This window comes from Lichenostomus cassidix, chromosome 5 (assembly GCF_008360975.1).
Source record: "Lichenostomus cassidix isolate B80296 chromosome 5, HeHo_3.0, whole genome shotgun sequence".
NCBI classification, from domain to species: Eukaryota; Metazoa; Chordata; class Aves; order Passeriformes; family Meliphagidae; genus Lichenostomus; species Lichenostomus cassidix.
Window position 1 is genome coordinate 11,962,315 of NC_139486.1, and position 26,024 is coordinate 11,988,338.

General features: G+C 43.5%; 1 protein-coding gene and 1 long non-coding RNA gene across 2 annotated transcripts; one reads left to right on the plus strand and one right to left on the minus strand.

Annotated features, from left to right (window-relative positions):
• The first annotated feature begins 182 nt into the window (after positions 1-182).
• On the plus strand, positions 183-7,143 carry LOC146435964 (uncharacterized). The gene is made up of 3 exons (XR_014852464.1): positions 183-1,590; positions 2,302-2,403; positions 4,214-7,143. It is a non-coding gene; the product is annotated as an uncharacterized LOC146435964 (long non-coding RNA).
• On the minus strand, positions 5,040-26,024 carry HHIPL1 (HHIP like 1). Its single transcript, XM_085061407.1, has 9 exons — positions 25,358-26,024; positions 19,960-20,606; positions 17,534-17,677; positions 16,449-16,777; positions 14,522-14,648; positions 14,078-14,223; positions 11,069-11,150; positions 9,179-9,261; positions 5,040-6,552 (listed from the first exon to the last, which is right to left on the minus strand). The coding sequence occupies exons 1-9, from the start codon at positions 25,622-25,624 to the stop codon at positions 5,969-5,971; spliced, it is 2,409 nt and encodes an 802-aa protein (XP_084917533.1). The 5' UTR covers positions 25,625-26,024; the 3' UTR covers positions 5,040-5,968.

Consider the following 26,024-nt stretch of genomic DNA (forward strand, 5'->3'; position numbering starts at 1 on the left):
CCTTTACGGTGAGAATAGTGAGGCACAGGTTGCCCAGAGAAGCTGTGGCTGCCCCATCCCTAGAAGTGTTCAAGACCAGGTTGAATGGGGCTTTGAGCATCCTGGTCCCTTCCAACCCAAACCATTCAATGATTCTATCATATATACATGTGTGTGTGTGTGTGTGTGTGTGTGTGTGTATGTGTGTGTGTATATGTATGAATATATGCTTTCCTGGGTGGAGATGATGCCTTGCACAAGTGCATGAGGAGGTCAGAAGGATGCTGCACCTTCCTACCTTTGTTTACAAAAATGTTTTAAACAAGGCTTGACTCTGAGGGCTCCTAGACAAACCAAGCATCCCAGAACAAGGAAGGTGGAGGCTTTTTTGTTGATTTTTAACTGTTTAAATTAGAAGAGATAAGGGAATATACCGTTGATGCCTGTAGGAATGAATACCTTTTTAGAGCAGTCTGCTTTGGGCACCATGTTATACAACATACTCATTCCTCATCCAGACACAGGAGTGAGAGATGATATTTAAAGCAGGCAATCTAAAGCTCACTGACATGAATTGCATGAGGATTGCAGGACACAAGGGACCAAGCCTTGCCTAACAGCCCTGAATTATTTTCCTCTCTGTTTTGAGTACATATTCTCAAAGGCCATGGTTATTATCTAACAATTATTTTTGTTTATCTTAATTTGAAACTACTTCCTCCGCCCCCTTGCTGTGGTTTTAAAACAATTTGTTTTCAGAAAAAAAAGCTACCATTCCTTCCCACTAGTTAGGCAGTACATATAATGATATCATGGTATGAATACCCATCACTAGGAAAGATATAGCTGATAGCAAGAATAGCATCACCCAAAGTGCTTAAAAACTAAAGCTAGCTGATGAAACCATGTCTTTAAAGACATTCAATGAACTTTCTGATGAAACATTGATTTTGTGAGTTTCATCAATGTTTTTTCAGCATACTTCAAGAATAGATTGTTACTGTCTGTAAGGTATTCTTTCATCTGGAACCAGTCTCAAAATAATTCCTGTGAAAAATTCCTGCATGTACCCTGTTTGTGAGCAGCTCACCAGGAGGTGATAAAATATTTGGTATTTTATACATTTTGATGGGAGAGGTCATGTGGTACAGTTCTAATCCCTCAGTAAATCAGGTAAGCTCTCAAAATTAAGCTTCTCAGGCAAATATAATTAACAGCTGATAACTCCGCTAAGTGTTCAGCCTGGCTACACTGCAGAAATTATTTGATTTTTCATGCTTTAAAGATGAACTTTGAAAAAACTTTTGTTTGTGTTCCAACAAACTTTAATACAACGTTTTGTTTGTGTTCTAACGTGTTTCTATACCCTTGAGCGAAGGCTGATGATCCCAAGACACTCCTGTGTTTACGATCTGCCCGGGAGCCACGTGCTGCGCTGGGAGGAAGGAGCAAGGCTGGGCTGAGCTTCCTCGTGTGTCCCCTTGCTGCGGGGACTGAACTGCCACCGCGTGGACACTTTGCCAGCCTGCACATTCCCGCAAACACGAGGAGCAAGAGAGATTTGGGAGCCGAACAGAAGAGCAGAGAACTGGGAACTGGTGAAGTTCCAAGGTGGGTTTGAAAAGTGGGTGAGACATAGGGTTGATCCGAAACCCTGCTCTCTTTTGCTTGGCTTTTCATGACTATTTAGTTTTGAAAACATATTTTGGTCTATCTCTGAAGGTGCAGCATTTTTTAAACAGTAAGTGAAGACAGCAAGGAGAAGGCACAACATAGGTAGCTCTTGTGCTGGTAAATGCCTTCAGCAGCACACGAATAGCCAGAAGGTTGAGCATCTTGGTCACACAGAATTTACCATGGCAGATGGGGACAGGAAAACTCTCATAAAAAGTTAATAATAATAAAAGAGCTCATCTAAAACCGGATCCTTTGCCACAGATTATGCTGGATACAGGAGTCAAACTTTGCAAAACAAAGTCTTCAGTGAGTTAGATGTTACTTATCCAACATTGCCAAATACAGATTTTTGCAGTGGTTTTCACCCTGAGTTGGTTGTCCCCCAGCCCATATATAGTGAGGTCCTGATCATTCTCAGTCAGTAAAATTTTCCAGCACGGAGTGGACAAATAATTGGCAAGACGTTAATAATAACAAAAACAGTCTAAGGATTTTAGTGATTGCCAACAGCTAATGCCCCTGAGGAGCAAACTGCTTAATGTAATACTTGTAGAACTGACTGAACACTACAGCCTTTTTTTGTTGTTGTTGTTAAAAATAACATTGACCACATTTTTTGTAAAAGAATCGCTGTTTCCATCATAGCTGCTTTTCTGACAACGTTGAAACATTGCTCAAGGCAGCTCTGTATCTACACCTGTGCCCCAGACATGCAAACCTTGGGAAAGTCATGTACAAGGCAGCAAGGTATGAACACTCATCAAATGGGTTTGATGTCTTGTTTGTTTACAGAGGAAAAAAAATGATTTCTTAAAGCTTAAATGTGGAATGCAGTTAGTAGTTACCAAAAGATGCTTACATCTCTTTTCATATAGAAAAATGTGTGTTTATGTCTGAAAGTAAGGGGGGCAATGCATTTCACACGCCAAGCTGACCTTTCAGAGAGGACTACTGTCATGTTTCCGAGAGGAAAAGCAGGCTTGGATATTGATACATTGTGACTGTTTTTCTCCGCTGCACCTCTGCATTTCTACGTTGACCACACCCAAACAGCGACAGGCTGAGTTCTCCTGCAGAGGGACGGATTTGTGCTGGAGACTGTCCAACCCACAGACATATCAATGCTAACACGTGAAAGAAGAGGGAGGCTGAGCTGGGCACGTCCCCGGGAGTGTTTTGCTGGCTTTGGGGTGTGAGGCAGGGCAGGAGTACATGAGCTGCTGTTCTCCCTTTGGCCATCACAAAGCCCAGCACAAAGGTCTAACTGGTGAGAGCTGGGGGAGAGGGTGATAGGAGAGATAAAGGCAAGAGAAGAACGACGGTGAAGCTGGATCCCCATGCTCATCTTTGCACCCAATGCCAGTGTCACAGTGCCACCGCTGAGCTCTCTGAACTTATGTGTTCAGGAAAATTTAATTACAGACTGCTGTGCTTATTGATGTGATACATATGCCTCACGCTGTTCATACCCTGCAGGCTGACAGAGAGGCTGAGCCGAGCCCAAATTCCCCTGACAGGGAGGATATCCTCATGGTGTGCTCCATCCAGGGCTCAGCACCCAGGAGGGTTTTGCCAGCACTGGAGTGAGAGCCCCTGATAAACACCCTACTTATTTCTCTAGCCCTCCACTGCTTGGGCAGCAAGCCCTAAAGACTTTTCCTAGATATGTTGGGAAGATTTTTGTGTTGGATTTCTGGGAAAGACCATGTTAAGTTCAAATTAAGATAATGTCCATACTGCAGAATGCAACACAGTGTGGCAGTACTCAGCCTGGCTGCTGGGCACCACAAGCAATGTAAGTGAAAAATCCTGAGCTCTGGGCAGACCTACTCTGCCTTGGAGGTAGAAAAAAGGTATAGAAAGGTTGAGTCTACACTGTTCTCTTACAGATATACTGGGTCTTCTATGTGATGCAGCTGTGCTAATTTAAGGAAAGGGAAGATGTGCAATGAAAAATGGAGGTGCTCCAATCTCACTCACAGAATTGAAACAGGAGAGAATGCAATAAACAATATTGCTACTAGACAAAAGTTTGGGACTGCCACATAGTACATGCAGAAGACTGATTGCATTGTGGGCTATTTTGAGATTTATCCTGAATTAGCATCCAGGAAGTATACTGTCATGTTCAAGTGTAGCATCAGGGCTTACTGGTTTATCTAATGCTTAACTTGTGTGACATCCTGCTATATAAGTGCATTTTAACATGAAGAAAAATGATATAAATAAGAATGCTATTAAACAACAGATGAGATAGCAGGTATTTAAATGCATTTGTACTTGTGTGCTTTGAACAGTACAGGCTCATAATTTAAATACCAGTGAACTAGACTGACAGATACCAGCATTTAGAACTGATATAGTTTAAGCTTGGAAGGGACCACAACAGACAGAAATACTTTCCCAGGGTAACTAAGAGTTAAATTAGAAAAAGAATATTTAATACTTAGAAAATGATGGTGAAATTCCTGCCTAATTCATCTATGGCACACATTCTGGAATCATCTCAATTCCTTTAGGGTAAATTTTATTGTGCAGCTCTTTTTTTTCTACCCAGAATTTTTGAAGTATAACTATGATCAAGATTCTCCTTAAAATCTCCCAGACAGAGCTAGCTGAAATTTGGCTAAGGAGCCAAAAGAAGCGGAAGAGGAATTTAGAAAAAGAAAGATTGTATCTCCACCTTCCATTTTCTTCCAGCCCTCTAGTCCCATTAGCTCAATACGTCCAACTTTTTTAATAGAAGAATTTACAAAGGACTCTCCAGTTCCCTGAACATTTTGATGTGCCAGAAGTGAATTTCTGCATTTGAAACAAATGAGTTTGCAGCTTCACTGCAATGGTAAAGGCCTACGGACAGCCTGGTGCCTGATGGCATTTGTAGGTTTTTAACGAAATGGGAGTAATATTTCTCAAAAGGCACTTGATACATCTGTTCCCCCTTTCTACTTCATAAGAAGTAGGGGGGAAATACTTTTTTTGGATCATCTGGTTTTGTGTATTGAAGGTGTTCTTTAATATAAAAAAGAATGTAATGAGTTTATCAGAAAGTTCAGGGAAAATATTTAAAACAATTTACCTTATATATGTTTTAGGCTTAAGAAGACACTGTCAATTTGAAATTGGGGAATTAAAATAAATATCCACAGAAAGAGCTTTAGATGAAGGTTTTGCTTGTGATCTTTTCAGGACACACTAGTTGTTTTACATTTGAGGGGTTTTTTGGGGGTTTTTTGTCTTTCTTATGTTATTGTGTGAGTAGCAAGACAAAACCTATCCTGATTATACCAGGGAAAACAAATAACCAGGCAAAATGCTTTCATAAGAGAACATGTGTCTCCAATCACCACTCAGGTGAAAAACACATTTCAGACAAAATAAGGTTGCTTTTGTTTGCTTTTTTTAATATCCTCTAAAAAGGGATAAATATTACAGGATTTTGCCCCGCTGCAATACTTCATGTCTAGTCATTCCCACCTGTGAAACTGAATGAAAAAACATGTGCCTTCATAAAGTTTGGGGAAGTGGAGAAACATGTACAAAGTATCTTCATAGTTAAACTGGATAATGATTCTGTTCATGTAAAAAGATACAGATTTTCAATCCTGTTCATGTAAAAGGGGTCAGATTTTCTTTTCAGTTAGGCTAATGTAAACTGCAGAAATATTTTTCATGGAGTATGCTATGATTTCTTCTAAATTATCTGATTTTGCTTATCCGTGATGACCAATAGTTTTATACCAATAAAAAGCATTACAGAAAAATAATTTTCCTTTGAACTAGTGAGTGGAAAGTTAAAAAAACCCCAACCATTTTGTAATTTGCAAAAAAAAGGCACAGATTTAGAAAGACACATCCTTAGAAACCTCAGCTCAGAGCTGCAGGTGGCAAAGCAAGGCAAACAATGCAAATGCTTCCTTAAGAGTGAAACATGGTCATTTGGGAATTTATTTTTTGGCAAAACAGTGTGAAGCACAGCTGAGGAATGCTGTATTTTGAAATGGGAAAGGGCAACAGGATGCCTCTCTTTTCTAATCTATAAAGGCTGATGTTTGGGGTTTTTTCCTACAAAAAACCCATAGAAATGCAGTCCCTGCCCACAATGCTCAATTCACTGCTTCATTTCACTTTTTTTTTTTTCCCTCTGAGGCAGATGCAAGGGGACAAACACGAAGAAAACATAAGATTACTTTGAACAGACGCAGCATCCTCAAGGCAGGGCGCATCCTCCTCAGTACTGCAGCTGGTATTGAGGGTTGGACAAGAAAGGGATGTGCTCCAAGTCCCTCAGCTGCCTTCCCCATCTCTTCTGTCACCGGTGTGTCACCTCCTCCCGGCTGCACACCACACCGGCATCCTCCTCGTGGGTGCAGTCGTGCGTGCCGACAGCGGCATGGGAGCACTCCAGCAGCGTCCTCTCCTGCCCGGAGCACTGCACATCATCCAGAAGGATGCGGAGGGAGGTCCCTTCCCCGAATTCCGCCTTCTTGGTGGCCCGCACCACGTAGGGGAAGCCGAGCTGGCGGCACACCACGGCGGCGGCGGGCAAGCTCCAGCCATCGTCGCACACCGTGCCCCACTCGCCGTCGATGAAAACCTCCACCCTGCCCCTGCCCCGGCCCCGCCGGCCCTGCCGCATCAGCCGCACGGTGCCATTGCCGGGCCGCTTCTTCCTGCGCTGCCCGCCCTTCTCTCCCGCCTTGCCGGGCTTGGGGGCCGAGCCGCTGGGCGCTGGGGTGGTGGCAGCCCCGGTTCGGCTGCCTGGCGGCCGTGGGGCTCTGCCCACCCCATCCACTGCCGGCGGGCGGGGGGTTCTGGGCGCTGGGGTGCCTCCCCACGGGGCCTCGGTCGTGGTCTTCAGCAGGGGATGTGGTGTTGGTGTTCTCATGATAAACTCTGTCGGGGGAAAAGTCAGAAAACCATTAGTCTGTCGCCCTCTGGGCAATACGAAACTGGTGCTGATTTTTGACTTATTTAACTGATTTCTTGGATTTTGCCTGCTTGATCCTGTAGAGGAGCACCAATGCTCCCAGTGACCCAGTATTTCCTCAGTGAAAATGTCGGCTGCTGTTGGTTAGCAGAGAGGACTGCAGGGGTGAATGCCAGCTCCTGAGCCTCTCCCAAAAAAGAAGCTCCAAGCGGTTTATAGGCAAATGTCAGCCTGGCCCTTAAAGGGTAGCTCCTGGAGTTTCACAGGCAGAAGAGGAGCTCTTCACCATATCCTTCTCTCCTGTTGAAAGCATTTTACAGACAGGCACTATTTCTGCTCTTCTCTTCATTACTAAGGATTGGATCATTACCAGAGGAGAGCGTGGCCTCCCCACTGGGCCAGATGCTTTATTCAGAGGAGCTGAAATCAGGAACATTCAAAATCAATTCTCTCTGGCAACTGGAATGTGCAAGAGGAACAAAGTTGCCAGGACAACACATAAAACAGGATTTGGGGTTGGGTTTGTTCTTATTAAAAAAAAATAAAAAAAAATAAAAGAGCCTTGAACTCTCACGAGATGAAAATTCTTTGCTGTCACAGTTTCCAGGCATTACCGGACTTGCTTATTCACATGTGCTTTATTTTTAGCTTAAAAATAAGTTTTAGTTTGCCAGAAGGAAGCAATTCAGAATTTCATGGAATAACATTCAACAGAGCTGTGAGAGTGTCACAGACATTTGCAAAGACATCATGACTTTTTGAATTATATCCCAGATTTATCCATTCTCATTCATCATTTGCTTTGTAGTGCAGAGAGGAGGAAAAATACCACTGTCTTATTTGTGCTGAATATCTATTGCCCCCAAAAGACAAACCCTTGCAGTCGTCCATGCTTTTTTTCAAACAACACTCTTTGAAAAGGAATTGTATTCATGACATGAAAATATTTCCTTTCTTTGGAAGCTGAGGTTCTAAAGGCAAGAAACATATTCAAAGGCCTTACCTGTGCACAGCTCATTTGCTGGAGCCTGATCTGGTAAAGCAGTTTAAAACCCTGGGAGTCATAGAATGCTGTGTAGGACTGTATGAAAGCTAATGGTCACCTGGGAGTGCTTTTCACCTCACTGGATCCAATTGTCATTATATGACACTCTTTGTTAAACTATTAAATACTCTTCAAAAAAATGCACTCATAGCTAGTATGAGGCACATGCCTTGGTGATTCTGTTACATTCAGACTAAATACTAACCAAAACAATAAATATTTACAGCTACACATCCTTGTTTGCATGCTTCTGAATCAAAATGGTTGTGTTTGTTTTTCACCAAAATGTGAGTGTAGTTCTTGAAACACATGGTAGAATCTCTCCCACCATTTCTAAGTTTTAATTCGTGATGACAACTACCTTGTAAACAAGTTCTAAAGATTTAGTTATATGTATGGTCTAAAAATATGAACTTTGGACTTGCATAGAAAATAATTCATAAGCAGAAACAGAGACAAAAATGGCTTAGAGTGAGCCAAGTTACTAATGGTTGGAAACTGCTTGCACAGTTTGAAAAGAGAACATCTCTGAAGATATGCTGAGTGCTTAGGCATGTCAGCAGTCAATAATTAGCTTCAGAGTTTTTTCCACCCTTAAGACTCAGCACTGCAAGGTGCTAAATGCCCTCATTATTCCCGGAAGCCAAAGCTGTAGGAACTGTTAGTGACTCAAATGCAATGAAACGTGATTAATGTAATTAAAAATTAAAGAAAATATCCTGACTTTGGAGTTCCTACAGTACCATTGACTTTATGACAAAGTTCATAGTCTGTGCTGAGTTGGAAGGGAAGTTGTTAGAGAGCTGCCTAGGTACTTACATGTGCAAATTAAATGCACAGGGGAAAAGAACAGTGATACTGCCTAATCTATTTTTGAGATCCTAATATTGTATTTAGGTTTTTGCACCTCACACAAATAGTGCTTGGCTTGCTGCAGATTCAGCTCCATCACTGACTACTCCAGCTTTAGCAGTACAATACTTCATGCAGAGTGAAGCAATCAAAAAGCCCTGGAGGGTTTGGGTAAGCCAAAAGTTCACCTCTGCCAGATCACTGATTCTTTTGGGAGCACTTTCTCATCCCATATTTTCTCACTTTCAGCTAACAATGACTCAGCCCTCATCTTGCTCAAGGAGCTACTTCCCAACCCTTTACCCATCATATCTTCCCCAATACCTGAAGCTACTGCAAAAAATCACTTGTCAGTGAAAAGCACCATTGAGCACAGGGTCTCTGTACAGGAGCAGTTACAGGGAAACCAAGTTGGTGGTTATGAAATGTGTACGATGTAGCATGAAAAAGGGAAAATGTACAGGCTCAGAAACTACAAAGCAAATTTCACATGGCCAGGAAAGGGGAAATATTTTATGACTTATTTGAACGAACTCTTCAGATCCAGAACAGCTGGAAAGATTTAATTTTGAGGATACTCTGAAGAGTGAAGTTCTGGGTGGTCTCCACACATGTGGAGAGATAGTGCAAATCTGGAGTTTGTATCTACTGCCAGCTAACATGGACCAACAATAGACAGCAAGAGTTACACTCACTCTCCTTTGGCACAAACGGGATGCGCTTGCTTCTGACTCTCACTGGCGAAGGCTCAACTCGGCATTTTCCTGGTGGTGCTCTCCTTGAAAAAAAGGGACACATACACTGCACAATTAATTCCTTTCCTCTGGCATAGCAACCCTTTGCTTCCCATTGTTTTTCTAAGAATATAATGCTAATTGGAAAAAAATAGATGTCTGTTTAAATGATGTAAGTAATCTCTTACGGTAGAAAACATAACTAAACAATCACAGATTTCCATTGATGAAAGTCCAAATATTCTCAAGGCAGTGGAGTCCTCTGGCTGTGTTTTCAGTCGCCACTATTGAAGCCATGAAGGAAATAAAACATTGGCAGGTTCAAGCACTACAGAAAGAGATTTACCAAAATGAAAATAAAATTACAAAACTAGACAGTATATGTTGAACATCTGACACAAAGGTCATGAGTACGCAATATTTCAGACTGTTTTCACAGAAGCAAAATAACACACTACTATTCATAAAGACCAAAAAAATGTAGTGCCAAAAATGTATTTGTTTCAGAAAAGAACTCTAAGTTTCTCCTCCACAGGCTCTCTCTTAGTATGGTGCATTATTTTGACACAAATTTATTTGCATAGAGGTATACCTCACTTCTAAAAAGTTACATCCATTTGATCACCACTTTTTCCTATGACTGCTGTCCTGTTAATCCTTGGACTTCTTCAGAGGTTTTCAAATTGGTTCAAAAATGCATGATGTTTGCATTTGGAGGGTATAACTCCTGTGCAATTAGGATTGTTTGCATTTCTGTGGAAGGCAGAGAACTTCTCCCTCAACTGTCTACACAAGGATGTTCCCTATTTTTATGAATTTTCCAGCTACTTTCTTCTGTACTCTGAACACGAACAAAACTTCTTTTTCAACTTAAACTTACTACTTGTGTTTGACTTCTGCTTTTTTTTTTTGCAAAGGTTACGTAATACCAGCTTCTTAATACATAGTTTACAGGAACTCTTCTGTTACATTAGATAATGGAAAATGGTCCTGAGAGAGGAGACTTGGAGGAAACACATGACAGATCTGGGATGTCTTTAACTTTGGGGACTGGTTTCAGCATAAAACTAGACAAGTGGTTAGGTTCAAAATGCTCAGATAGCTAAAGCTGTAAATTTAATCCATAAAAAAACCCAAAAACCTGCTACAAAAACCTCACTGTCCATTTCTGGCTGAAATACCTTGGTGTTTAGCCAATAATAGTAACACATAAAAAAACAGGAAGATGGAAAGAACAGCTGTAAGTCTTCCCGTAAAACACAGCTATTCCCTGCCTTGCCCAGTCTCAGATACAGGCACATGGAAACCAGGAGGTGTAAGGATGGTCCTATTTTCTAGTCCAATCCATATATATTTTTGAAACACTAAGAAGAATGTATTTTTTGACATTCATTTCTGGTTTGCCCAAGAAAGCTCTGCAGCACATGCTGGTCCAGCTTTGGCTGCAGTGGCCTGGGGGCACAGCGCTCTTGTGGAAGATGAAAAATGGGATGGAGAGGAACTGGGAATAAACATCCTGAGAAAAAGTGCCTCCTTTTGGGTGGGAATCTAGAGAAACCTTACCGAAAAAAAGATAAGCCATCCATAAAATACTCCTTTAGCATTCAGGAAATCTCCTAACCCACCTAAAACCAACAGACCCCATAACAAGTTGGCACCAGTTATTGTAGATTCCCACGACAGCAGGAGCAAAGCAGACCCACAGTGGGCTGCTCCAGATGTGCCTTGATCAACCTCCCCAGAAGGGCCCAGCATGGGAGAAGAGTTAATTAGTCAGCCAGCATCACTCATCACATCCACATCAGCACTCACTGCACCATCACCAGGCTTTGCAACAAGAACATCTCATACCTGGAGGTGTCCACCACTTTGTACACCACTCCATTGGGAGCTGTGGCACTTGGCACACCAGTAGACAGGAAGTACAATTCCCCTGGGGAAAAAAAACAGCCACAGCCATGAAAACTGTCCATGGAGGTTCTGTCCTGTACATCATAAAGGTGTTAACTCTGCATCACAGGTCAGAGAGCATCAGGAAATGCAGACCAGCATGGGCATCTGATTATTGGAGGAAATAAGGTAGGTTTAATTTTGGGGTTGTAGTGAGAGTTCATCTGCAGGCCACTGGCATAAAATACTCTCAGTAAGTGGGAGCTTTTCCAAATTGTCATGGAATGCTATTTGGATAAATTTTTACTGCAGGTTCACCTGCCCAGATTTTCCTTGTAATCTCATTATGATCTGTGTCCTTTGACTTCTCTAATGCAAGTCAGTCAAACCCTGAATCACCTCTGTTGAAATGAAATGAAAGGAAATTAAGGAAGTTCACTGTCTTCTGCTCATTTGGATGAAGCACTCCTTTGGGATGAATTACAGGAGAACAAGATTTTGCTTTCACTTTCTCTAGCACACTCACAGAGTGGGACATATCTCACACAAAAGGCATTTGATTCATCACAGCTCTGTCAGGTCACATGGACAGGGCTCGACCTTCAGCCAAACAATGTCCATCACCATTTATTTGACTTATTTCTCTTAACTGCATTTCTATCCTTCTCCTGTTGTGCAGGGGAGACTGTGATAAACAGTCCTTCTGGCACTCTTCTCTTTTGACAGCTCAAGTGCTTGAGAATCAAAACAAAAAGGATCAGAGAGAAATAATACATTTGCAATATTAAAAAAAATAGAAAAAGAGGCAATACAGACTTGCTTAGCGAGTAAGGCAGCTATTTTTGGGTGTCCTATGGGTACCCCAAGGGGAAGAGGGGAAGGAACAGAGAGGTCAGAGCAAAGGAGTGTATGGGCAGTTAGTGGCAGCTGTGGCTGTGCTCTCCTACCTGCCCTCCTGTGCTGCCCTGGGCTGAGCTCACTTAGATAATCCCAGGGCAGAAACCTTTGGCTATCCCTAGCTGCTGATATCCTTTTTCTGCTGATCTTCATTAATGACAGGCCGGAGGCAGCCTTGGTCCAAACAGGGATGGGAAACACCTGGCACTGAGTTTTGTGGTGATGTGTGTTTACATCCTGCCCCTCTTTCCTGGAAGTTATCAGGCAGGAGGATGGATGCTCAGGCCATGAAGCACACAGGCTGCACACATGTGACCCACAGACACCACACAGTGCCTGGTGTGTCCCTGACATGTTCCACTGGCCAGGGATGGGGCTGATGGCTTTACAGTGACTGTGCAATGAGCCAAAAATAGAGCTCTCCTCACAACATAAACCCATCCACTGCACCAGTTAAATTAACATTCATCAGAGCAACAACCACAAAACTTAAATACTTCTGTGATGAAGACCTTGTTAAAATAAAGTGCATGGCAAACTGGTAAAAAAGTGAGATTCCCAGAACACAAAAAAGGTGCAAGAGAAGACTGTTCACTGCTGATAAAGCAGTCTCACTACACTGTTATCAACAGATTTCTTTCCATTGCTATAAAGCAAACACAAGGCAATTAACTACCTCTGAGAAGAGACTCCAGCCCAAATCTCCACTCAGCTCTATCATATTTATGCAAAGCTCAGCACAGGGGAAAAAGGTGGCAGTGTGTCACCCCTTCCTTTTTCCAGACTGTTGACAAGCACAGGATGAAGGAGATCCTCATCATGTGCATGAGCAAGGGCTGCAATCAACAGCTTGATATTGCACTTGGCATAAAGCAGATTTGAACTAAGTTATTTGATTTTAGGGTAAGATATCCTCCTCACTACAGCCCTGTGAAATAGCTCTAAATTCCATGAATATTAACCATAAAGAAAATTGAATTTAACTCCAAAAAAAAGGTCAAACTTTCAAAATAATACTTAACTTGGAGGATTTGCATTTACATGATAAAATTTGCATTTTTATGATTTGTGCAACATCCAAAGTTGACATAATCTGCAGGAAAAAACAGATGTTTAAAAGGTGGGGCATTCTGCAAGCAGGTGCTTGTGACCACAAGCCAGGACCTCCCTGGAAGAGGGCAGAGCACAGCTCCTGCATTGCTGGGTCACACATGAAGCTCCTTAGCAATGGTGCTGAATCATGGGGCTCATCCTCTCCCCACCCTCAGCCAGGTGCTGCATAGGAGACACCACCAGCTTTCACCCCAGAACTCTTTATTTCCTCCTCTTCAGATCACAGCAGCTCCCTTCTAGAAAGCAAAATGTGTCCACTCATGAAAACATAGCAAAGCTCCACTGAGACTGTATCCTTCAGTCCTATGCAGGGCAAAATCCTGGCTGGCACTAATAAAATATGAACTTCAGCAGCCTTTTGCTGACACCTCACTCAAGACATAACACAGGCTTCTGTTCTGCTTCACCTTGAGAGGTACAAATGCCCCAGCCCAGGGTGAGCAGATACATAATCGCTGTTCATGACATCTGCCTCCCTGTATCCATTAATAATGCCCACAGCCTTCTTGACTAGACAAAAACATTGACTTGCTGTCCCTCATGTATCAGCTCCTCAGGCCCCCAGGGCCTGCATTCCCCACGGCATGGCACTGTGAAGAATGAGGTTTCTTTTCCAAGCTTTGTTTTATTCTACTTGCTCCCTGTTCTCCAGAGGGAAGGTGTGAGGGCAGCAGCATGTCCAGGGCACCCAGACTCAGTCCCAAGGGAACTGACTCTCCAATTCCCACTGCAGACACTCTGTGGCACGCAGACCTCAAAATTAGCATTTTAACTTTGGTTTGATATTTGGGAGATGCTGGGAATCTCACCCACTGGCATTTTAAAGACTGACAGACCCATCCTCTGCCTCGCCCCTACTAGCTGCCTCCCAGGAGCCCTCTCTGATCCCTTCTCTCGTTTTTTAGTTTGAAGAGAAACCCCAAACATGCCAGTTAGTGTGACATAAAGCTAAACAACTACCTGCTTCATCTTCAGCGAAGGAGATGATGTATTGGTAATAGTTATTGATAAGCCCAGGGAACATGCACGTTTGTCCTGTCCCCATGCAGATTTCACTGTACTGCCACTCTCCAGTAGCACGATCCTCCTTCAAAGACATCAGGCGTCTGCAAGGCAAAAGAACACTTCCACAACCTGACCTAGATGATTTATGAATATTAACATGGACACTTGAAAGGATATTCAATGCTTCCTACCCACACTAGCAACGGAACTGCAGCTTCTCTGAAAAGTGGATTGTTAATATTAGCCCAAATGTATTACACACCCTGCAACCTCTTGTCTTTCAAGGGCAGCACAAGTGTATGAAAAACACAAGAGAGGAGGGTTGAAGGACTGTCAGGCTATTTGTGGGGGATTTTGGCTGGAGGTACAACTTACTGAGTGTCCTAAGCATTTACTTACCCGCTCATAAAATCACCAAATATGTAGAGGCCATTCAGGTTTGGATACTCGCACCCTCGATAGACATAGCCTCCTGTGACAGATTTCCCCATTTTGTGTGGATATGCATAAATTGGAAGCACATCATCTGCAGGGCAGAAAAGATCTGTGACTTGTTTTGCACATGCTGCAGAATAGCTCTTTATCTAGATTGTTCTGAGAATGGCAGAGTACAATCAGGTTCACTGGAGCATCTTCTATTTAAATGAAGTGCCAATGGAGTTGTATTTGGATTAATTTTCACCTTTTCAGAACCACATTTGATAGCCCTGCCCCTCACCAAGACACTTCAGCACTCTCCTGAGCCCTTCTCCTCCCATTACAATCCATCTCTGTAGGTGCCACTTCTAGCACATTTCTATAGAGCCTGTCTGGTTTAGCTAGGAATTCACAGGTCACTCCTAGGGACACTGCACCCATGCAGGAAATGTTTGCCCAGTGAAGCTTTGTTTAGGTGGTAAAAGGCAAAAAAGAGATGGGTAACTCCCGACTGCTGGCACTGATGAAAAGATATGTCAGATGTCAGCACAAATAGGTTCTGTTCCTCTGAGATGGAGAAGGAACTTGAAAGGACCATCAAATATTTATGGGATGGCACAGGGATGAATGATGTAGTACTGGCATATTAATTGTAAAATATAAGTTAAAACATAAGACAAATGTAAATCGGAGAGAGCTGTCCTGATTTTGAAGGTTTCCATTAGGTGCTTCTTCCTTTTTCTTTTGAAACTCCTGGCTCACAGGTACCTCATGGTACCCTCTCCTCCTCATCCTCACAGCCTTTCTCCCTGCCCCTGTAGCAAGTAGCAAATCCAGCAGCTCTGCCGGAGATGAATTTGCGCCAGGGGAATTTCATCTAAAGCAGGTGTTTTCTACACTTCAGCTGTACTTTTAATTCTAAAGGGGCTGTGACATTTCACTGTTCTAATGAAAGGGTCTCTAAAGTCATCAAAAATTGCTTTGAGTCCCTCGAGACCTCAGTAAAGTGTCTGCATTGAATGCTGATATGGGTTCTGTCACACAGGAGAGCACTAAATGAGCTCTCTGAACAACTGCTTCAGCAAAGGGAGTGCAAAAAATATGCTCCTTGCTCTCGCCATTTTTATAAAAAAATACTTAATCACTCTCATTGTACTCATAACTAAATCAATAAAAGGAAGGAATTTAAACTGAGTTAATAATAGGAAGAAAATTAAACAGCAACACACAGCACACAGAAGAGAAAATAATCAGAATCTCAGCTAATGCAAATCAGTGCCAGCCCACTCCACTGCCCCCCTGGATCTCTGGGAAGAGATTCCAATACAAGACATGGTCCACATCAGGCCTTGCAATTTTATATGTTCTGACTTCACATGTGCACTGGAATTTAGCCAGCTAGCAAATACCCTCAATCCAGTTTTGACCAGTTTAAAGAAATGAAAATAAAATGAGCTTTTCCTTTTTGACATAGCTAAAAGAAACAAAAATACACCATGCATTCAGTTACCTGCAAGGCACGCAGCATGCATAAGGGTTGATGAGTTTATGTTTTTCTCTCTTTTTTTTTTTTAAATAAGGACACCACTTGTGAGTTATGGAGAAAAATACAATTCCTCTAAATTTTTCTTGTTCCCGCACAAAAGCTTATTTGATGTGGCAAAGATAAAATTGTCCCCCTAAACCACAGAATCACCAAGTAATCTCATTACAACACCTAGAAAAACAACAGCTAGCATGTTTCACTTTCCTCCTGACTCAGAAATGGTAACATTTGGACTTTCAGTATTTATGCCCAAGCCAGTTCCCTTCTAGACTGAGACAGCAGAGATTCACATCTCAAAAAGGTGTGTTTACCACCAAGCAGCCAGGCTTCGAAGGCATTAAAAATGAGAGCACATCTATTTACCCAATGAAGAATTGGTGCAAAGTTTCTTATCATAACAGCTGAACCCTTCCCTCGCCCTCCAGCCGTAGTTCTTCCCCTTCTCCACGATGTCGATTTCTTCGTATTTATTCTGCCCCACATCTCCACAGAAGAGCCGCCCTCTCCCCTCCTTGGTCTGAGGGTCTCCCCGATCAAAGGAGCAGCGCCACATGTTTCTCACTCCGTATGCATAGACCTCGGGGCGAGCTGTGGGGTCTCTGACAAAAGGGTTGTCAGGAGGGATTCGGTACAGAGGCCCACGGTCATTGTTGTTCACATCGATCCGCAGCACTTTGCCCAGCAGGGCTGATCTGTATGGGGAGGAGAAAGGAAAGAGAAAAAAGATCAAGAAATAAGACTAGACCTTGGTAAGAAATCGGAGATGGGGGGTTTGGAAAGTCTAGGGTTTCATTCTTTCTGTTTTGGAAAAGACAAGTCCTTGAATATATCTGAAAAAAGAAACATTTCAAGATAATTTCTATTGCCTCTGAACAGCCTTCAGGTGGCTGGCATTAACTTCTGTCCTAGGTTACAATATAGATGTGTTTAGTATTCTATTACCACCAGCTGTGGGGCATTAGCTGTTATCACCTGCTATCACTCATCCCTGATAACAGACAATGGGCCATCAAGAACCAATCACATGACTCATGGAATTATCCTACTGTGAGATGCTCCACCCAGGAGGGAGGAGCCAAGCATTCCCACCTGGATATAACCTGGCCTTGGAACTGCCCAAGTCAGCTGTCTACTGGATTCCCAGAGGATAAGAGCTACCACTGGACTTTCAGGTGGAGACCAGATCTTCCACAGGATCACTGCTTCAACCTAGCTGCTTCACTTGGACTGCTACTACCACCCTAACAGGGTGTCAGGTTGTATCTGATTTTATCATTACTTTTCCTTGTATTATTGCACTTTAAAAAAAAAAAATTCCTATTAAATTTTAATCTTGACTTACAATCTCCCACTGGTTTGTTTTCAAACTAATACACTTCCCACACTGTGCTGCCCTGCAGACACATATTGGGAGCCTGGAGCTGCCACAGGGATGGATCAACTCTTACTTGTTCTGGGCATTTCCAAAGGTGCCAAAAGGATCCCCAGCCATGCCTCCATCTCCAGTAAAGATATAGAGATATTCATCATCTCCAAAGAGCAGCTCTCCTCCATTATGATTGGAAGCAGGTTCTTCTATTTCCAGGATTATCCTAAGTGAAAAAAGGGAGAAAGCAATTACCTACTGTACAAGCAATAAGCAAAGAGCAAAGCAAGGTCATGCCAATGTTGTTCTTGACAGATGGAAGCAGCTACAGATTGGTTTTGACACAAATTCCTCCATATCCATATTACTGAATTTTTCTTGGGCATAGCTGCTTTTCTAACCTTAAATAGTTTCAACATATTTTCCGGATTACAGAAACACCAAATTGTGTAATATGGAAAGTCTGGGAAATCACATGGCAAAATATACTTTTAATTACTTGAACTTTTCCTCTGATTCTTTCTTCCTCCTTGTTAAACTTCTTTTTAATGTTTCTTTATACTTTATTAAAGAAAAGGCATCTGAGCTTATATCCAATTGGAAACTGAAAGAGAAAGGACTCCAGTCCCTCTGTGCATCTGCACAGCTTTTGTAACAAACCTGACAGGCGCTTTCAAGGTGAACATAAAACTTTTCAAACATTAAGGAATAGTTAAATTCTTAAAGAGAGAAGAATCCTTAAATGATAATTGCACACTCAGGACCTTGTAGGTTTAAAGAGCAGTTAAAAGCAGCACCACCAACAAACTGATGTTTTGACAAAGGTTATTCAAAGCAGTACCAACAAGATTTACTTTAATTTTAACCCCAAACTCTCTATTTTATTTGTTTATTTTATGCACCTGGTATCCTTTCCATAGCAAGAAAGGGTGATACATCTAAAGTATCATTTTATAGAATGATAAAGCCACAAATACATGCAGTGGAGGTTCCCAGGTAAAACAACTGAAGTTTATTTTACTCCAGCTTCTAAGGAAGTCCAGATTTCATGCTGGCAGTGCATCTTAATAGCTAAGAAATCAAACTATAATATTTACTTACACCACCTCATTTTTAGTCTCCCATTTTTAGAGGTTTTTTCCCTTCTGAAATGTTGATCGTTATTGTGAGTTGTGGGAAGGAACCCAACTATGGAGTTATTGCCACCTCCTGTTAAATGTCAGCGTGTCTGTGATAAGGTAACTGCACAAGAGTGCACAGCTCCAGCAGGCAGAAGGGGTGAGGGAGGATCCTGTTTGGACACAAAGGTGAATCTTCCTCAGCCTCCCAAAGAAGATGGAAAAAACCAAAACACATTGAGCAAATAGCTGAGGGTAAACAGACACACACCTCTGTGCTGAGACAATGCACACCACATGTCAGCCTGAGCTCCTTCTTGGGCAGCAGCTCAGGATGAAGTCAGTGGGACCTGTGCCTATACAAGCACAATAGGACCACAATTTTGTTTTCTTAAGCTTTTGCCGTACTAACCATAAGCTAAGTAAGCAAAGAAAATGTTACAAACACAGAGCCTGAGGATTTAAAGCAAGACTCATGGGCTGTCAATATCTGCAGGTTTCTGATTTGCTTTCCCGAGTGTCATGTTGTAATTCCCTTACCTGTCATCTACAGTGCTCCTTACACTGGATTGCTGTAATTGCTTTATAAACCACTATCCCCTCTCTATCATTAGGCTATGTGCATTTTTGAGCTAGAATCATCCACAGCTGAGTATTTGGAAAACCCCTAATAAAATCCAAATAACAAAGCAAAAATCTTAGCATTATTAATATTCTAGGGTCTCTTAAAACAGTGGTTCTATCACATAGTTCTGCAACAGTTTATAAATTTATATGCTGACTCCACAAACAAGTCTCTTCTCATCTGGACATATTAGTGTGGAACAACTGTAAGACCAGACTCAAACAAATGACATTTCCAATCAAAATGCACTCAGTAATAACATAGAGATTTGCATTTTATTTAATTTGATAATAAATTTGTTATATCACAGGGTTGAGTTGTTGTCGAGATAGAGAAATATGGGACCAAATCCATCTTTGGTCTGGTATCACTTTGTTTATACTAATTTTGGAAACCTTTGGCTTTGGAATTAATTTCACTCATGCTTTGCAGAAGTCTATTTTAAAGAGTAATCACAGAAGTACAAAACAAACAAACAAACCTCCAAGCCCCACCCAACAAAAAAACCCCAAATACTAACTATAAATAATGCTTAATCCATGTTCAGTTAAATCCTCTCACATTCCAGAACTGAGAATTGTACATTTTTATCCCTGAACATTTGCAGGACACACACATTCTGTATCTCAGTACACTAGACACGGACTTGAACTAACACGCTAGTACTCTGGAATGCAAAAACAATATTAAACTAAATAAATCTCATTCATTAATGGTCTTTAAAAATGCACAGGTCATATCTTAAGAGAGAAACGTGTACAATACCTTTCAGAACCATGGTCCAAGGCATTCATGTCAGCAGGAGAAATTCTGAACTCACTGATTCGGATTCTCTCTTCATAATGAACTTCAACTGAATAGTAGACATACACTTTACCATTGAATTTGAATTTAGGATGGAAGACAATACCCAGAAACCCTCTCTCATCTCCTTCCCAAGGCGAGGTAAGCACGGCTTCGCTGACATTCAGAAATGGCTTTTCAAGCCTGGATCCATCAGGCAGGTAGGTCCACACCAGCCCAACCTGCTCAGCGATGAAGAACCTGTGGGTGCCGTCATTGGCGTGCACCATGGCTACGGGATTGCGCAGCCCATTGGCCACCTCCACCAGGCAGAGCTGGAGACAGCCCTCGGCGTCAGCCGTGACCAGCCCCAGGTTCTGGTTGAGGTTCTGGTTGGTCAGCAGGTGTGGGAAGCAGTAGTCAGTGTCCTCCAAGGACACGTAGCGGCAGAACTTTACCATGTTGTTTTCCAGGGCGATTAACTCTGGGTCTGCGGAGAGAGAGCGAAAAATGGAGCGGCAGCTTCGCCACACCTGCATGCAATAGTCCTGGCAGAGACCTGGTATGGTCCTCACGGGGGTGGAGGGATCTTCAGCATCGTACAAGTGAGCTGCATATGGAGAGCATTCCTAGACAGAGAGAGAAAACGCCTCGAGTCATTTCTTGGACCGGATTTGAAACAGCTGAGCGGTGATGCTAATTGGAGATACTTCATCTTAATTACGAGGTATGTTGTGTTTTATTCTGAGGATATATTAACAGAGGGAAAGATCTTAGAAATGGGGTTTGTCTCAGCACTCATGGAACTTATCTTCAATATTCCTGGTGAAAGCTGACTTCCTCAAGCTGTTACTCATTTATTCCAACCACAGCACTTTTCAAAAAAACCTGCAATAGTAGCTATCTTGCTACATAACCCTAGCAGTCTGTACTGGGGAAAAAGAGACTTTTCTTTCTTGGATGCTCTGACTTTATCTATGAAATAATTAGAAGATTCATCACAGAACAGAAGCGAAACCAAAGTTAGCTGAGAAGATTCAGGCCCTGCATCTCCACACTGATGAGGAAATGGGAAAGGTCATCAGCATCAAAGTCTGGGACATTCACACCTCATCATCTGATAATCCAGACATGCACCTCAAACACAGGTGTGATTTACAGCTTGGAAGAGCGGGATGAGAAAGTGGCGGAGGAGGGGAGGACACCACCCTAGGTTGGGTACAGCTGCCTTTGCTGGAGGATCTTTGCCTACAGAGAGTTTATATCCTCAGCCAGGAGTGGTGAAAGGTATCTCATGAACATGACATGGGTCACCAAGTCCTGCGAGGGATGGTGAGGTCACAGGATTTTAGACAGCACCAAATAGCCACAATCCAGGCAAGGTCCACTCACAGCAGCTGCAGCTCAACCCTTGATTATGGAAGGTGCAGCCTTGGGAATCTGCTTAAAGACTGGATCAAGTTTACACAGTTCATTGTAATCTCCATGATGAGAGCTCCTTTCACATTTTCCTTACAAAAAAGCTGCAGCCCTGTAAAACTCTCTGTAAGTTACAAACTGACCAAAGTGACTCAGTTCTGGTTTGCCAGGGTTTTTCCTGTAACAAACATAATATTTACCAGTTGTAATGCATCTTTCCAATAAGCACCTTAAAAGTGCTCTTCAAATAATGCAACATGACTCTGTGGAGGCTCAGTTATTTTCAAAGTTATACTTCAATAAATAACTGAGGCAAGAAAGGCCAGAAGAGAAACTACTACTTAAATAAATTCTGTATTTTTTAATTCCTAGATGATATTTCTTCTTTTTTGAGTAAGCAAAACCAGCCTGGTAAAAAAACAAAAAAAGCTGTTTCTAAATATATAGGGAGCTACTTCTTAATGCAGATTACAACATTATTCAATAGCTGAAAAGATATAACATCTGAGATATCAAACTGTTTGAATTAGCTGGTAAGCACACACAATATTTAATTTTTATTTTATTTTCCATTACATACCATAATAAACTGAGAGGCCATATAACAGATCATTAGTGCACAATAAGCTTTCCTCCTGGAATGTCAAGCTATTCATGGCAAAATGAAGGTTATTATGCCCTCAAATGAGCAGCAATTAATGTGGTAAAAAGAAGATTGCTTGTGACACAAAACACTGAAATTACACAGGCAGATTGGGTAACACACTCGGCTTGGTTACACGAGGTGTGCCAGGGACAGAAAGAGACAGAGCATTTGTCCATTCACTTGTAATGACTGAAAAATTGGCCTTGGAAAACGAATTGAAATGAGACAGAAGGGAAATTCGATGGGAGGGCTGAGTGGGAGCTCAGTCTGTTGTTGCCTATGGAGGTTTCCCATTCAGAGAGAGAAAACCCCTCACTTGAATACTCGGGTGTACCTCATTCTCTGAAAGCCTCTCTCAAAGCTAGCAGTGATCTTATGCATTATAAAGCAATGCCCTGGCTTCAGCACCAGAATTAAAAATAGCCCAGAGATACGGTTTCCCTGTCCTTTTCCTGTTGCTGGATGTTCACACCCGCATCAGGTGTGTCTGAATAGCAGTAGTGAGCAACTTCTTCCCTCCTTGCCACATTCCTGGTGGCATGTAGCTAATTAGAGCAGCATTACACTGGCAGTGATATTCAAAGATCTATCACTAGCCACAAAGTACCCAAGCATGCACCCAGGGTATTTTCAAGACACATGTGAAATATTTTCCATCCTTTATTCCATGAGAGATGGACCCTGATACCTTATACTGAATCTCTCTCTGCTTCTGAAGCAAATGTTGTGGCCCTTTAGTCTTCACATCATCCTGTCATGTTCACTTAACTCAAAATACCAAGAAGCTGTACCCTCAGTCAGAGCCAAGGATCAATATTAGATCTAAATTCTCATTTCCTAATAATGCTGCCTGTTCATTAATTTTATACTATGTTGTTGTCCAAAGACCAAGGAAACTAATGGGCAGATGATCAGTTACTGCAGTAGGGCTGGAACAAGTTTGTACTATGAACATAACTCATCAGGAAACAAAACAAATCACATTAAGACAGGCTAGCCAAATGCATCCTATCTGTTCCAAGAATTCAGTGGCAGCTACTTATCTGAGGAATTACAACAGTCTGATCTGAAGGAACACCCACATCAAACAATGTCTTATTTACTGCTGCTATCAGCCTGGAGGAAGCAACAGGACTCTTCAGAAAAGCATTTAGCTTCCACATTATCCCTGACATTCCTTGTCCACCTCCATCTGGAAATTTAAGCCTTTAAGCAAGCTGTTCCCTGAGAAGCAGAGTGAGGCATCTGCTGTCTTGCACTTTGGTGGAGAAGGCTCCAATATAACCTTATGGCACCTTCCAGTAACTAAAGGAGCACAAGAGAACTGGAGAGGGACTTTTTACAAGGCACTGTAGTGATAGGACAAGAGGCAATGGCTATAAACTGAAAAACGGTCACTGTAGATTAGATATATGAAAGAAGTTGCTTATAATGGAGGTGGTGAAATCGTGTAACAGGTTGCCAAGAGAGGTGATAGATGCCCTATCCCTGGCAACATTCAAGGATAAGCTGGACAGGGTTCTGAGCAACCTTAGCTAGTTGAAGCTGTCCCTGCTGATTGCAGGGGGAGGCTGGACTAGATTCCTTCCAACTCAAACAATTCTATTATTCTATGAATTCAAGAAAAGGCAGGAATCCACAAGTACAAGTTGAGACAGTTGTCAAAATAATTTGATCACATTTTAGAGAAATCTTGAATTATGAGTAGAAAGAGACAGAAGCATGCTGAATAAGTCACAGAAACACACATTAATTCAGGTCTAGGATATAAACTGTATATATAATGAATGAATGGAAGCAGAATGTTCTAGAGTGTTTGCAATGCCTGAATTTCCTTTATGTGCTTATACAAGCAGAGGCAGTGGTTTGTAGCCACATCTGGGCTGGTGATGCACTGAGCTCATCAGAACATTTCAGTGAATCATTGCTCCCACACTGAAATATTTCTCTCTTTCTGAAGAAATTTTCAGTTGTTGGGTTTCTGACAAACACAGGAGACTTAGTTATCACTTCCAGAAGCAAGAGTGCTTAGCACACACTGCTACTGGGTCTCCTATCTGCAAATGGACTTTTAGACACTGCTTGTTTCAGAAATACATTCAAATGGGTTTTGCTTCCAGTACAATGTGAGAGGAAATAGAAGTCAATTCTCTAGAACCTGGTATGGAAAAGGGTCTTTCTCTTCATGGTTTAAAGAACTCAAGAGGTACAGGCAAAATGCTAAGAGCAGGATTTCTGAAAAGCCACTTTGATCCCATCTGAGCACAACAAGCAAGACTCCACTGTCTGAATTAATTTAGGGTTTACACTTGAACAGTGTTGAGCCTGCACTGCTCTGTCTCAGGGGCATTTTCATACACTCGAGGCCTCCACTGATGACAGGGTCAGACACTTTTCTCTGTGCAGGCTGTGATCATCCCATTATCAAATCTGCCCACAGAACATCAACCCTGAGTGGAAATTCCCCACTGTGAAGGATGACCACCACAGAGGTTTCCTGGCTACACCCGCAGGCATTACTCTGCACCCATCACCAGGGCTGTTAGCACCTGGCACACGCTAAAAGCATCTCAAGGTGCTATAATCCAACACAAAAAAAGCCACCTGACCCCATCAATTGGGCATAACAAGGAGCATGACTTGTGCAGGCAGGTCCCCTCTAGGTGTCTCTACCAGGTCTGGCATCCTAACCCCGGGAGAGTGAAGGAAGTCTGCAAACTGTAACTGCCCACATACCTATCTCAGAGCACTGCTCTCCCTAAATTAAAGAAGAGCAACATCCCTGTTCCTCTTTTAGGCAACTGCCAAAGGACAAAAAGTCCACTGGGATACTTGATGATGGATGGTCACTCCTGCCAGTGCCTGGGAACACATGCCTAGGCTGCTGTGCTATCTCTGATACACCCATATGTGGGGTGATGTACCCCTGCCTGTGCCCAGGCACTAATGCCATGGTTGATGCACCTGTGGGTTGGTACTCCAGTCTGGGCTTGGGAATTAATGTCATGTCTTACACTCCCCTGGACTGTCCAAAGTACCTGTGCCTGGAGCAGTGCATAGGATCAACGCACCCACGTCTGGGCCAAAGCAAGCATCCATACCTGGGCTTGATGCAGCCCTGCACGAGTAGATGCACACCCCTGTGCCAAAGCGCTGTGATGGGGCAGAAGCATCCCTGCCTACGCCGGAGCTCCGTGCCGGGGCGGAGTACCCCTGGGCGGCCGCTGATGCGCCCCGCGCGTTGGAAGCGCCCTGCGCGGCTGAGCCCTGCGCGGCGGGGTCCGCGCTGTGCGGCAGGAGCTCCGGGGGTCTCACCTGGCAGAGCAGGTCCTGCAGGTGCCCGGCGCAGGCGGCGTAGGTGCGCTCGTCGAGGCCGGCGCTGAGGCGGTAGAAGCGCTGCAGCAGGGCGCGGTCGCGGCGCGGGTCGCAGCAGCCGAAGTCGGCGTAGCGGCGGCAGAAGGCGAGGCCCCGCGGCGGCCGGAACGGCGGCTTGAAGTCCAGGCACTGCGGGTGCGGCCGCGCCGGCCCAGGGGCGAGAGCCGCCGCCAGCAGCAGCGCCAGGGCAGCCCGGGGGTCCCGCATGGCTCCGCTCGGGGCACCGCGGCGGGGTGGGCGCTGCCCCGCCGGGCTCCGCTCCGCCCGCCGCCCGGGAGCGCGGGGAGAGGCCGCCCGAGGGCTGGCAGCGCCCGGACGGGCGGCACGGCACGGCACGGCACGGCACGGCACGGCACGGCACGGCACGGCACGGCACGGCACGGCACGGCACGGCACGGCACGGCACGGCACGGCACGGAGCACTCGGGGTCGCGGCGCCGCTGGCCGCACGCGTGGCTCGGTGGTGCCTTTGGACTGGCGAGTTTGTTTGAGTCCGCCTGCAGCCGGGCAGGTGCTTGGCTGGACGGCCGGCACAGGGCGTCGCACAGCGCCAGAGCGGAGCGTACAGCACCGGAATGGATCGAACGGGGAGATAATTCCTTCCACC

What these genes read in the sequence shown, in the direction of transcription:
- HHIPL1 (XM_085061407.1), bottom strand. Translation starts at nt 25,624, where the DNA reads ATGCGGGACCCCCGGGCTGCCCTGGCGCTGCTGCTGGCGGCGGCTCTC. An exon ending in CTTCGCTGAAGATGAAGCAG is followed by an intron (nt 11,151 to 14,077) that starts GTAGTTGTTTAG and finishes TTTTTTCCCCAG; the next exon opens with GGGAATTGTACTTCCTGTCT. An exon ending in CCCGTTTGTGCCAAAGGAGA is followed by an intron (nt 6,553 to 9,178) that starts GTGAGTGTAACT and finishes TTCCCCCGACAG; the next exon opens with AGTTTATCATGAGAACACCA.